General features: G+C 33.5%; 1 protein-coding gene across 4 annotated transcripts in view; it reads right to left on the bottom strand.

Moving 5' to 3' along the window:
- The window catches only part of LOC131503563 (cullin-4B-like), a 141973-nt gene extending 128189 nt beyond the window's left edge, over positions 1-13784 (bottom strand). Inside the window, exons 1-7 of one of the 4 annotated variants that reach the window (XM_058715015.1) lie at positions 13599-13703; positions 11997-12218; positions 8197-8312; positions 4394-4497; positions 4065-4134; positions 858-931; positions 53-215 (exon numbers count right to left, since the gene is read on the bottom strand). In XM_058715015.1, coding sequence (XP_058570998.1) covers positions 53-215; positions 858-931; positions 4065-4134; positions 4394-4497; positions 8197-8312; positions 11997-12204 — 735 coding nt within the window. In that variant the 5' untranslated portion in view covers positions 12205-12218; positions 13599-13703. Of the gene's footprint in view, positions 1-52; positions 216-857; positions 932-4064; positions 4211-4393; positions 4498-8196; positions 8313-11996; positions 12219-13598 lie in introns of those variants that run through there. The other 3 variants (XM_058715012.1, XM_058715013.1, XM_058715014.1) reach the window with 3 other exon arrangements.
- Positions 13785-14517: the final 733 nt, after the last annotated feature.

Here is a 14517-nt window from a genome sequence, read left to right as displayed (position 1 = left end):
ATATCACATTAGAAATCAGTTTCAATTTAATGAAAGTTAAGAAATTACTTACCCGCAAATCAGAAAGCATAGTTACAAGCCTTTGAATCAGACATCGATCAACCATTTCGCCATTTCTTTCTTTCGCAATCAACACAAGAATTCCATCTATGGTCCTGCTACGAACATTCTGATCACAAATTATATATGATTTAAATAATTCAAGGCCCATATCCCTAAAACAAACAAAAAAATCTGCCTAAATTTTGGCTTATATTTTCCCCATCAGTTACACTTCTGTGTATATAATGCATTTCCTAGTCAAAACAAAATATAACTTGATGTTAAATTCACTGTATCTACAGTTGGATAAATATTTCTATTTTGTTTCTTGATGGTCTGAAATCAATAAATAAGATTCAGTGTAAATAAGGCACAGTGGATGACATGTATAATTCAGTAATTTCTTAAAAATTAAGCAAAATTTAGGACGCTAAAGCTTCTAAACTGGCCTTAGATTTTTAGCCTTCATAATAAGCACAATGGTATGAATAATATCGACATTAATATCAACTTAGTGACCTTCTAGTTTTTTATAACGAAGTATTTCAAATGGGATTCAGTGTCCTAGATTAGATTCTAGAACTAGTATGTTTCCTAATTAAGACAGGTTTTTAAATTGAGGTAAATTATAAATTAACACTTAAAACTGTGTTACCATGTACTCAAATATCATTTTTAAAAAGTCAAAGTTTTATGATACAAAGAAATACACATTTTGAAAATGATTTTTCTCTTATTGTGTTTTCTCTCAGAAGATAAAGGAGGTGATTATAAATCACACGTAACAGTGTTTTAAGTAATTATTTGTATCTTACCAAATTGAAGACAACATCAAAATTTGAAACGCATAAGTTCTATCTAGGAACAGAAAAATGTTCCTAATCATGCTCTGTTAGAAATAAAAAAATAAAGGTAAAACACTACGTCTCAAAGATTTTTTTGTTAAATTATCATCCCATCAAATAAAAACTTAACTCTTAAGAAAAGCACATAATTTATAACATTCTTATCAATCAAACATGGGCAATAATGTATTTATTTCTCTTGTAAAGATAACCTTTCAAATTTTTCACTCTTTTCTACGCTGCTAGTTCTTAAATAATAAAGATTAATAGAAATATATAAAGAAAATTTATTAATGGGTTATTTTCTGTAAAAACTGCCGATATATGAATATTAGTGGTAAGTATAGTTTGCTCAACAAATCTTTGAAAAACACCTACATATATATTTTCAGCAGACTGAAAATATAAGACAGAGCTGTACCGCAAAAGAAGAGGAAATATGAAAAATTAACAGCAATACTTAAGAAGAACAAGGCCGTGTACAAATATAACATTTCTCCGCTTTTATTTAAAAACACACACAGCAGGGGGCGCCTGGGTGGCGCAGTCGGTTAAGCGTCCGACTTCAGCCAGGTCACGATCTCGCGGTCCGTGAGTTCGAGCCCCGCGTCAGGCTCTGGGCTGATGGCTCGGAGCCTGGAGCCTGTTTCCGATTCTGTGTCTCCCTCTCTCTCTGCCCCTCCCCCGTTCATGCTCTGTCTCTCTCTGTCCCAAAAATAAATTAAAAACGTTGAAAAAAAAATTTAAAAATTAAAAAAAATTAAAAAAAATAAAAAAAAATAATAAAAAATAAAAACACACACAGCAGGAAGAGAATTCTTTATAATGAATATACTGGTTATGTACAAACTTCTTTATTATGAATATACTGGCTATGTAAAAATTAACTGTGATGTGAGCATATATAAGAAGAGTAGTTCTCACACATTATTGTCTCAAGTCCCCTTCATATTTTTAAAAAGTACTGATGAAACCAAAGAATTATCACCAGTGTAAGTATCTGCTAATACTTACCGTACTAAAAAATTAAACTGACAAAACTTTAGGTATTAAATTCAAGTTATACTAATATAGTAATGAAAATGTAATTAATCTGTAAAGAAATAAGGTTTTAATCATTTAAATTTTAAAATAAATTACCAAAGGGCATGAACTTTCACTTGTAATATGAATAAATTTTGGAGATCTAATGTAAAGCATGGTGATGAAATTAATCACCATATGTGCTGGGAAGATACTTGGCAGTTGCTAATAGCAAAGATACTTAACTGTTATCACCACAAAAAGTTAATGGTAATGATGAAAAGTGGTAATTGAGTTATTAGCTAATCCTACCATAGTAATCATTTTGCAGTATACAAACGTTACCAAATCATCACATTGTCCATCTTAAACTTGCACAATGTGATGACCCTATTAAAGCAAAAAACTTGGTAAAGAATTCATAATCTACAAAAGGAAATAGAGCATTAATGCTTTCAACACACCTTTTAAGTGCTATATTACAAACATGCTTTTAAGTGCTATAATACAAAGAGATGGGAGAAAGCAAATGAGAAGCAAAAGAAAACTAGGGTGGAATAAAAACCAGAGTGGAATAGCCTAGAAAGCATGAAAGAAATGATAACCTTTGAACTACATCTTAAAAGAATAAGAATTTTCCAGGAAATATTTTTCAGAATGATTTTTACATATTGCATGGAATAATCAACATGCATGGCATATTATTTCACACACACTTAATTTTGTGGCAAGTTCACCATCATTATAAATGATGTAATCAACTGTGTAGGATTTAAAATATGCTTGTACAATTAACATCAGCAACAACTGTAGCCATAAATACACTGTTTTTAGAAAATGTCTACTTTTTTTGCTTCTAACTTAAAACATTTATGGCACCTCTTTTGCTGGTTCCTCTTTTAACACTACAGAGGACATCTGGAAATGTTGTGGGAAGGGGTTATTATGCTGCTGAGAGAATTTTGCCATGTTAACACTTTTGGGGAGGTTAAAAGAAATGGGTATTTGTATGGATTACAGCCCTCATTTTTAACCAAGACCCACAATTACTTTTTTAAACAAAGAAAACTAGAAAGATGGGATGTGGGAGCCATCAATGACTTAGGACACATCTTATTGTCCTAATGAGTGAGAATAACAACTCCAAATACAAAGAACTAGATCGGCCAATATGCTTGGCAATTCATTAAAACCAATTAGATAAATACTTTCATGTCATAATTCATGTGGGGACCTCCTTTTATATTTTAAAAATATAAACTCTTCAGTGTCACTATTTTATTGAACTGTTTAGTCTATTCTAGTTTTTATTCTTTACATATGAAACTGAGAGAAATGTTTTCCATTAGCGAAGATTTAAACTCACAGCAGTTTTCTTTTTATACCGTAAATAAACTTTTAAATCTAATAATAGTATCAACATATCATATTACCTTATGCTTTATTCTGCCAAATAGAAAAGCAAACACAATTTACATATTTTCATTTTCAAAATATAGACATATTTTGGGGCGCCTGGGTGGCGCAGTCGGTTAAGCGTCCGACTTCAGCCAGGTCACGATCTCACGGTCCGTGAGTTCGAGCCCCGCGTCAGGCTCTGGGCTGATGGCTCGGAGCCTGGAGCCTGTTTCCGATTCTGTGTCTCCCTCTCTCTCTGCCCCTCCCCCGTTCATGCTCTGTCTCTCTCTGTCCCAAAAACAAAAATAAATAAATAAATAAAAAATATAGACATATTTTGTGTTGAAGTATTTACAAGTTTATCTATCTTATTTAGTATAGCTTTGTTATAGCTCTACTATACATTCCTCCGTATATTCAAAACTCAGATGATAAATTACTAATTTCACACACTATTTAGTAAGACTAAATCTGACATATATTTCGTGCCTCTTGTTTAAGCTCCTATTAACGTTAAACTCAATTACATCTAAAGTATAATTATCTGTTTGGAAAAAAAACACCTAATTGTCAGCGAATAAATAAATTAAAATTAAAACGTTAAAGAACTGAAAATTTTGGTCTACCATAAAAGTACTTCCAGAAGCTTTTAAATAAAGTATGGGCTAACTACAGTTTGAAGTTTTTCATTTACAGAACCATTTAACATATTCCATGATAATTCTCTGAACTAAAAATATAATTTCTATACTCTACCATTTGTCTGCTATGATTTTGCCAGCATATATCCATTTTCTTTAGAAAAGGGCCATTATCCACAGAATCCATGAGGTAATGTTAAGAAAAACTTTATATTCTAACATTAACACACATTCTGCAAACGGAAGATATGACTTCTAAAAGACAGTATTTAAAACTGCCTAATGATAACCTTAGGTCCAAGGATGTCTGTCTTAAACAGAACACAAAGAGAACAAAAATAACATTAATCCCATATACCAAGTCAATTATTCCACTCGATAGATACTGACATGGAAAATTTGACAAAAGACAGGAAACAACTCAAAGAGGAAAAAAAAGGATACTCTCTGAATTGATGAATTTGTGCTTTGAGGTGCTGTTCACAAAGCTGCTTCAACTGTTTATACAAGTTTGCAGATAAATTGTAGGAGCAAAGGTTTTCAACACTCTGAAAAAATGAAATTTTTGTGCTTAAGTTGAAAAAATGCAAAACAAAGTTACTTTGTCTACAACTGTTGATTATATACGGACCACTGATTGTGAACTTATTTTATATGAATTAATAAGTGAATAGGAATGTCATGAATATATTCATGACTATTAAATGATGAAAAGCTATTTCAAAATTTGCAGTATCTGAACCCTAAGAAAATGAATTTAAAGTCTTCCATCTCAATCAGTACGTACAAACCCATTCTTTATGAGTAATTCTAAGCACCAAGACATTCATAGTAATCAGCTTTCTTTAATTTAAAAATAATTCTCTGAAATTAGCTGTTCAAACCATACGTTAAACCACGTCTTAATTTTCAGAATTTTTAAAAGATTACAATCTTTCTTTAAAATTTTAAAATTAGAAAATACATTTTAAAAATGTGTACAATACAATGAAACACAATTTTATTAAGTGTGACTTACAATTCCTATAACAAACAATAAAACAAACCATTTGTTTATATTAAAATACACCCTACTGAGCACTGCAGTGAAGTCACCAAAAATAGTGCAAAGCTCTCACTCCTCATTAAACAAAGAATTCATCTGGCAAGAATGTTCGGAATCAACATTATAAGAGTTCTAGAGTCTAACCGAAACTTTATGACCAAAGGCACATTTAATAAAGAAAAAGTATGCTACATCTCAGTAATAGAGCCTTTCGGAGGCTTAATTGTCAGAGCTACATAAGTATGCCTCGGTTCTTTTTAAACTAAGAAAAAACACGTACAGGAGCAGGCTAAATTACATTTAACTAAAACAACTTGGACAATGGAACATCATAAAAGCCATATAAGAAAACCTCACAGCCAGTACCATCCTCAGTGGGGAAAAACATAGCTTTCCCCCTGAGATCAGGAACATGACAGGGATGTCCACTCTCACCACTGTTGTTTAACATTGTGCTGAAAGTGCTAGCATCAGCAATCAGACAACAAAATGAAACGAAAGGCATAAAAATTGTCAAAGAGGAAGTCAAACTCACTTTTCACAGATGGCATAATACTCTAACAGGGAAAACCTGGAAGTCTCCACCAAAAAGTTGCTTGAACTGATACATTAATCCAGCAAAGTCGCAGGACACAAAATCAATGTACAGAAATCAGTTGCATTTCTATACACCAATCGTGAAGCAAAAGAAAGAGAAATCAAGAAATCAATCCCATGTACAATTGCACCAAGAATCATAAAATACCCAGGAATAAACCTAACCAAAGATGTAAAAGATGTGTATGCTGAAAACTACAGAAGACTTGTGAAGGAAAGCGAAGAAGACACAAAGAAGTGGAAAAACATTTCACGCTTATGGACTGGAAGAATAAATACTGTCAAAATGTCAACACTACCCTAATCAATCTACACGTTTAATGTAATCTCATCCAAAATCGCACTGGCATTCTTCTCAAAGCTAGGACAGCCAATCCCAACATGTGTATGGAACCACAAAAGACCCCAAACAGCCAGAGTAATGTTGAAAAAGAAAACCAAAGCAGGAGGCATCACAATCCTAGACTTCAGCATTTACTACATCAAGACAGTATGGTACTGGCACAAAAACACACACACACAGACCACTGGAATAGAACAGAGAACCCAGAATTGGACCCAGATGTATAGCCAACTAACTTATGACAAAACACGAAAGGGTATCCATTGGAAAAAAGACAGTCTCTTTAGCAAATGGTGGTGGAAGAACTGGCCAGCAACATGCAGAAGAATGAAACTGGACCACTTTCTTACACCATACATTAAAACCAACAACAACAACAACAACTACTCAGAATGGATGAAAAACCTAACTGTGAGACAGGAAACCATCAAAATCCTAGAGGAGAAAACAGGCAACAACCTCGTTGACCTCAGATGCTCCACAGGTCTCCAAAGCCAAGGGAGGAACAACAAGCCAAGAGGAGCAACACTCTCCAGTTGCATCCACGTTGCTACAAAAGGCCATATTTCATTCTTTCTCATTGCCACGTAGTATTGCATTGTGTATATAAACCACAATTTCTTTATCCGGTCATCAATTGATGGACATTTAGGCTCTTTCCATAATTTGGCTATTGTTGAAAGTGCTGCTATAAACATTGGGGTACAAGTGCCCCTATGTCTCAGGACTCCTGTATCTCTTGGCAAGGGAATTAAAAGCAAAATTGAACTATCGAGACCTCATCAAGATAAAAAGTTTCTGCACTGCAAAGGAAACAACAAAACTAAAAGGCAACCAACAGAAAGGGAAAAGATATTTGCAAACGACATACTGGATAAAGGGTTAGTAACCAAAACCTATAAAGAACTTAGCAAACTCAACATGTGAAAAATAAGTAATCTGGAGAATTGAGTAGAATGAATGAATAGACACTTTTCCAAAGAAGACATCCAGATGGCCAACAGACACATGAAGAGATGCTCAACATCACTCATCATCAGCTAGATACAAATCAAAACCACAGTGAGATACCACCTCATACGAGTCACAGAGGCTAAAATCAGCAACTCAGGAAACTACAGATGCTGGCGAGGATGTGGAGAAACAAGAACCCTCTTGCACTGTTGGTGGGAATGCAAACCGGTGCAGCTGCTCTGGAAAACAATGTGGTGGTTTCTCAAAGAATTAAAAATACAACTACACTATGACCCACCAATAGCATGATTAGGAGTTTATTCAAAGGATACAGGAGTGCTGATTCACAGGGGCCCATGTACCCCAATGTTTGTAGCACCACTTTCAACAATAGCCAAACTATGGAAAGGGCCTAAACGTCCATCAACTGATAAATGGATAATATAATATAATACAAATTGTATATAAAAGATTATATTATATAGTAATATAATAATATAATAATATACAATATAATAATACAATTAGTATTATTAATATATTAATAACATATATAATATGCACAACACACGCACGCGCGCGCACACACGCACACACACACACACACACACATATATTTGTTGGCAATGAGAAAGAATGAAATCCTTCCATTTGCAGCAATGTGGATGGGGCTGGAGGGTACTATGCAAAGTGCAGCAAGTCAAACTGGAGGGTATTATGCCAAGTGAAGCAAGTCAGTAAGAGAAAGAGACATATATGTTTTCACTCATGTGTGGATCTTGAGAAAGTAAACAGAAGACCATGGGGTAAGGGTAGGGGAAAAAATAGTTACACACTCTCTTAAATACAGAGAACAAACCTAGGGTTTATTGGGGCACTAGGGGAGAGGGGGAAATGGGTTATTGGGCACTGAGGAGGGCACTTTTTGGGATGAGCACTGGGTGCTGTACGTAAGCAATGAATCACAGGAACCTACCCCCAAAACCAAGAGCACACTGCATCCACTGTGGGTTAGCCAACTTAATCATAAATTATATTTAAAATTTAAAAATTAATAAAATAAAATAAAATACCCTGAACAATAAGAATATATACATAAAAGTACATAATTATACACACCATAATTGTAACTAAGTAAATCAATCAAACATAAATACAGAAAGTGTACTGCATGATTGTAATCTTGGTGGATCCCATGATTACGATGCATGATGATAAAAATTATCCAAGGAATTATAATTCAATTATTACTATAAACCCTGATTCCATTATGATTAGTGAATACCTGTATCCAAAAGTGACACACACCTGATAGAGTTCTTCCAAGCTGTATTTAACAGAGATACTATTCTGGATAGCCTGTACAGCTTCTTTTAACTTTTGCCATGTTTCGTCAGTGTAGTTTTCCAGTGGCAGGGGTTTATCTAATAAATAAATGAAAGTTTAGAGAATAACTGTTTGGGAGATAATGTCAAAATACTAGAATATGTAACATATCCTCACACACTTACAATATAATGAATTTACTTTAAACAAAGCTTGTTGAGGCCATTCAGTGGGTTAAGAATAGTCACTTCAGCAAATGGTACTACGACAAGATACCCACATATGAAAGAATGAAGTCAGTGTCATAATCAAAACATAATTCAAAATGGATCAAAGACATAAATCTAAATATGAAAGCAAAATCTATAAAACTTTTAGTAGGAAACAAAGGGATAAATCTTCGTGACCTTGGACCTTGCACTAAATTCACACATGACACCAAAACATAAGTGACAGAAGATAATGTATTGGGGTTCATTAAGTTAAAATGTAAAATTTTTGTGGATCAAAGGTAAGGAATAAAGAAAGCAAAACACAACCATCAGGATACAATAAAATATTTTCTAATAACTGGTAACCATGACGCATCCAGAATAAAAAAAACTGTTGCAATTCATCCACAAAAAAGAATATCAACCAATTAATAACTAGGCAGCGGATTTGAATAGATACTTTCAAGAACATATACAAACGGCCAAGTAACCCATGAAAGGCTGCCCAACATAGTAATAGATTTATACAAGTCAAAATCATGACATACGACTTTATGCTTAATAGGAAGGATGTAACAAGTTTTTTAGAGGATGTGGAAAAACTAGAACCCTTATACTTCTCTGGTAGGAACATAAAATTGTACGGAGAATGTGGAAAATTTAGCAGTTCTTCCATTAACCATAAAATTACCATATGACCCCACAATTCCCTTCCTAGTGTATATCCAAAAGAATTAAAAACAGGTATTCATACAAAATAGTGTATATAAATGTTCATGGCACTATGTACATCCATATGATAGGATTTTATTTAAGCCATAAAAATGAAGCATTCACACATACCACAACCTGAATGAACTTCAAAAACACTATGCTAACTGAACTCAGCCAGGCACAAAAAAGATTATACAATGAAACATCCAGAAGAGGCAAATCTATAAAGACAGAAATCGGAGAGCTGACTGCCTTGTAGAGAGAGGACAGAAATGACAGGAAAAGGAATGGGGCAGAGAAATCATAATGCTTGTGAACATAGGTTTTCATTTTCTACCTATTAAAATATTTCACAATTAAACTGAGGCGGTAGTTACATAATACCGTCAAGTGCTAAGTGTACAACTGTATACTTTAAAAGTTAACGTCCAATTTATTCTTTGTGAATTTCTCCTCAGTAAAAATATCAGCACAAAATTTGTAAAAGAAAGTCTCAACAAAAAACAAGAAACTTTTATGTTTAAATTACTAAACAAAACTAATCTTGCAAATAAATGATAAGGTTATACTTAAGAAGCTGGCAAAGATAAAGTGAATCTAAAATAAGAAGAAAAATAATACAAAATTAAGCACAAATTAGCTGAGGTAGAAAACAATCAAAACCAAGATGTGGGGCCTTCGGAAGGGAAACTATATAAGCTAATATATAGTATATATAAAATTACATTATATATAATATATATTATATATTAGTTATTAATATCCGTTAATAATTATATATAACTAAATTTACACTATATTTAATATAATATAATTAACATCATTAATACGATTATATTAATCATTATATATAATATATATTAACATATATATTAGGGTTTATATATAAAATACACAAAGTTATGTTATATATAATATATATTATATAATTATAATTACATATATATATATATATATATATATATATATATATATATATATATATATATATAATTAAGTTTATTTTTCTTTGTACCACATTCACTCTCTCACTCTCAAAAAAATTTACTATTATCCAAGAATGGTAACCATTCCTTCTTCTACGCAGAATTTAATACAAACTTTACCCTGAAATAAATGAGTTATTTTAAAAATCTGAAAAGCATTATTAATTATGTCACGGAAAAAGGAATATGAGTGTTGCTTCAAATCCAGTTTATATAAAAAAGTTAGCAAGAACACCTGAAAGTCAGATATCGGATGATGATGATCTACAGAACTATTTCAATATTCCATCCCACTAAAACAGAATATTTTCTAAGTTTATTTGTAGTATTTTAATACATGAGACAGAACAGCAAATGTTGGATATCCTTTATGTAGGAGTATTAAATTTGTAGAGGCACCTGGGTGGGCCACTTGGTTACGCTTCCAACTCTTGATTTTGGCCCAGGTCAGGATTTCATGGTTCATGAATTCGAGTCCTGTGTCAGGTTCTGTGCTGAGAGTGGGAAGTCTGCTTGGGATTCTCCCTCTCCCTCTCTTTCTGCCCCTTTTCCCTGCTTGTGCTCTCTGTCTTAAAATAAATAAACTTAAAAAACAGTCAAAATTATTTAAATAACTTTAAGAGATACTTGATATAGCTCTGCCCTGAGTATGAGAACCCAGATCAAATTAGTAATATTGACTAAAACAATGAAAAACATATGCACAGACCAAAGCATTTCAGTTCCTTAAATTCACCCTAATGCTGAAATATACCAAAAAAGATTGGAAAAAGTAAATTTTTCAATCTATGCAACAATGCATGAGTATAACATGAATTCAAATAATTCATGCTATTTGAAATCTTACTTGGCCACTAAAATAAGATTGCTTTTTGAAACTTCAACAATCTAAAGTCAAACTTCTGCATAATAAATCTAGCATGCACTAGGTTCTGGATAAGGCGAAAAGGTAAAAAGCAAACCACCAAGGGGCAAAATGTTACAAACATTTACTTTTGAAAAGTTCTAGAAAATTTGAGGTCTTATTCATAAATTTTGGATTGTTTGATATTTACTTACAAAACTAGTTTTTTGACCAGAAAATAACTGAATTCAAAAGTTTTTAAATAATATTAATTAAAATTTTAAAAAGTTAACTTTTTTCTTGACAACTAAAGATGGCAACAGGGTTGGAATATGCCCTTTAAAACCTGTAACCTAAAAAATGAGAATCTTGACAGGATATCAAAAACATTGGTTTATAAAATGCCAAAATACCATGTGAGGATTCTGTTTTATGAATTCTATATGAAAATATTATATGAAAAATTACGCTAACTCTATAAAAATGGTATGAAAAACCAATGATTATCATGAGTTTTTAATTTTTATATTAATATTTCTTCAAAATGTAAAATCTACTCCTAATAAAGGATCTTACTATGGTTTCACTGTTTATGTCCAAATGCACAATTTTTTACCACCTGTTCTGTAACTTATTAAAAATTTAAATTGTTGCCTTTGGACTCCCCATGTAAGAGCTTTTCTCAGTAATATTATAGATCCACTCACTAAAAAGATGGAAGAGAATGTATTCTACAACGGTGTGGCAACCTAGAGTATTTCAAACAGTAAGGGAGGGCATAAATGTATTTTAGAGAGAAACAAAGTACTGAAGAGTGGAGTAATTTTCCCAAGGTCTCGAGTTACTCCATGGTTAAACTGGGGCCAGGATTCAGGTCTTCAGAGTGTAAAATCAATGTTCCTAATCTTCTAAAAATTAACTACCTCGAAAAATATTAACTGTATCTCTCTGAATTTAAAGAAAGAAAGCAGCAACAGGGTATGAAAAGCTAAAACTGAAATCTTAAAAAAATTATCATTAAGTTACCTTTAAAGTTTTTGATTGCCAACTTCTTGACAGAGCCAGTGCCAAGCATGTTACTGGCAAAACTAGACAGAGTTGTTGGGGCTTTAGTCAAGTCATTGTTGTGATGGTCTGCAGCCACAGAGAAAACCAGCAACTTTCCGTTTTTAAGTTGTTCTTGTTTCTGAGAGGCAGCAGCAGCTGCAGATGATGATGAGTCTTCCTGAGGCATTTTCACATTAAGTCCTATGAAATCCAAGAAAATTCAAGTTTATAATTTTATCTAGTAGAAGACTTAAGAAGTTTTGGTGACAGGAAAAAGAAGCAAAAGGAGATAAACACGAAGAGCATTTAGTAATATTCCTGACCCTTGTTCCTATATTTTACTCATTGTTTTTCTTAACACTACATGGAGGCAGATGCAGGGAGACCATCAGCAGGTAGTCACAACCTCTTGAGAAATAGTCAAAACACTAATGACCAGATGAGGAGATGAAATATTGTGAAAATGAAGAGAATGAAAAAATGAATAATCGTCAAAAGAAAAAGAGGAAAATAACCAAGCACAACTGCTGAAATAAGAAGTGAGTTTCAGTACAGCATAGTGGCAAATGACAAAATGGTTGTAAAAGTGTTTTGGAATATGCAAGGGCAAACATGGGAAGGAAACACAAGAGATTAGAAAACAAGAGGAAACTGGGAAACAGAGGGGAAAAAATGAAAAAGAGAGAGACAGAAAGAGAACACAATGTAAATACAAACTGCAAAAGAAAAAAAAAACGTACAAGGCACCTGTATCAGAATATTTCACAACCTCCTGCAACACAGAGCTTACCCGAGGGGGGGAAAAGAAACACAAACACAAACACAAACCACAGAAACAGCTAAGAGAGAAATCAATGAGACAAGAAGTGAAGTACAGAAAGTCAGAAAAGCCAGAATATAATACATTTGTTTACTCTGTACCACTTTACATCACGGTTAGCTATACAGACGTTTGTAATATACAGCAAATAAGAGACAAAGCTCTGCACTCTCATGGAACATTCACTATAAAGGTCCAGAAAATCTAGCAAGTATGATACCCAAGGTGCTAAATGATAAAATAAATAAAAACACACACATGGGTGGAAAGAGTTAAGTTTAATGAAGGATTAAAGGTAAGAAGAAAGTCAAAAAGAGGTATGTAAGAAAATGAAGGGGAAAGCCTGTAAAAGAAAATAAAAAGCAAGGCAAATTAGCTACATAATGAATTAGGCACAAATAAACAGGGATTTTAAAAAATCATGGATATTTTGGATATCCCTCCGAAATCACGGAAAAACATGAGAGAAGTTTAGGGAGAGAGGCGGGGGGAGAGAGAGAGAGACAGAGAGAGAGAGAGAGAGAGAGAGAGAGAGAGAGAGAGAGAGAGAGAGAGACAGAGAGAGGGAGAGGGAGAGAGAGAGAGAGACGCAACGGTAGAAATAGGCAACATATATTCACACATAATTCCGGTTACAAAGTCGACGCTACAAGCCTCCTGACTGCTAGAACTAAAACAGCAACACGGCACCCTTACGATCAAGGCATAAGAAACCAGTAATAATTTACACATTTTCTGGTTGTTTGGTGCAAAGTACTTGCCTCTCTGAAACCGGAGAAAGTACTCAGAAACGACGGTTGACGTCACCCACAGCCTCGCCGTCTCGCGATGCGACACCTCAAGATGTCTCCACCGGAAATGACGGAGTCCAAAATTCTGATTATGACGTTCGCTTGCATAGCACAACTACCCTCTGCGCTGCCAGGCAAAAGAGAAAAGGAGCTAGAGCCATGTCCGGAGAAAGATATTGTAGAGAAATACAAGATCAATTAACACTGCGTGGAAAAAAACATTTTTTTTTTTAGGAGATTGCGGTAGATCGCTTAGCCCTCAAATGTATGCCGTTATTTAAATAATCTGAATGTGGAGCATAAATGTATCAATCTTGTATATCCTTTCCTTGGGAGGCCAAGTCGTCAAGCCGTTCCATCCACGGCCTTTAAAGCAATGTATAAAAGCTGTCAGAAGCTGTCAATGACGATGTAGGGAAAAATAACCATTAACCAGCTTTATTAAAGCTATAAAGTTCTTACGGAAGGAATTATTTTTTTCTGATTAGTTTTTTTGTTGTTGTTTTGTGTGTGTGTGTGTGTGTGTGTGTGTTTTTTTTTTTTATGCTGTAAGTCCTGGTACTTTTCTTTAAATTAACCTCTATGTAGAATGCATAAAGTGAACATTATTAATTTTGGTGTAGATGCATAGATGAAAATGAATTTCTCTTCTTAATTCTATTTTGCTGTAAGGCTTAGCTCATATTCTGAGTTATTCCATTCCCCCTTGCACATCTGTGAATGGCTTTTGGTAACTGGTACTTTCACCTTTTATATTGCTACATTGTGTTGCTAAATCCTCCAAATTAATGAAAGTTAATACATTTAAACAAGCCTTAACTAGACATATGTCCACTACGGACATCTACTTATCAAACATATTTCAATTACTGTGAGGTACACCAGACTA

This window comes from Neofelis nebulosa (genome assembly GCF_028018385.1).
Source record: "Neofelis nebulosa isolate mNeoNeb1 chromosome Y unlocalized genomic scaffold, mNeoNeb1.pri SUPER_Y_unloc_1, whole genome shotgun sequence".
NCBI classification, from domain to species: Eukaryota; Metazoa; Chordata; class Mammalia; order Carnivora; family Felidae; genus Neofelis; species Neofelis nebulosa.
Note: the sequence above shows the minus strand (reverse complement) of the source record. Positions and strands in the feature narration are given on the sequence as shown.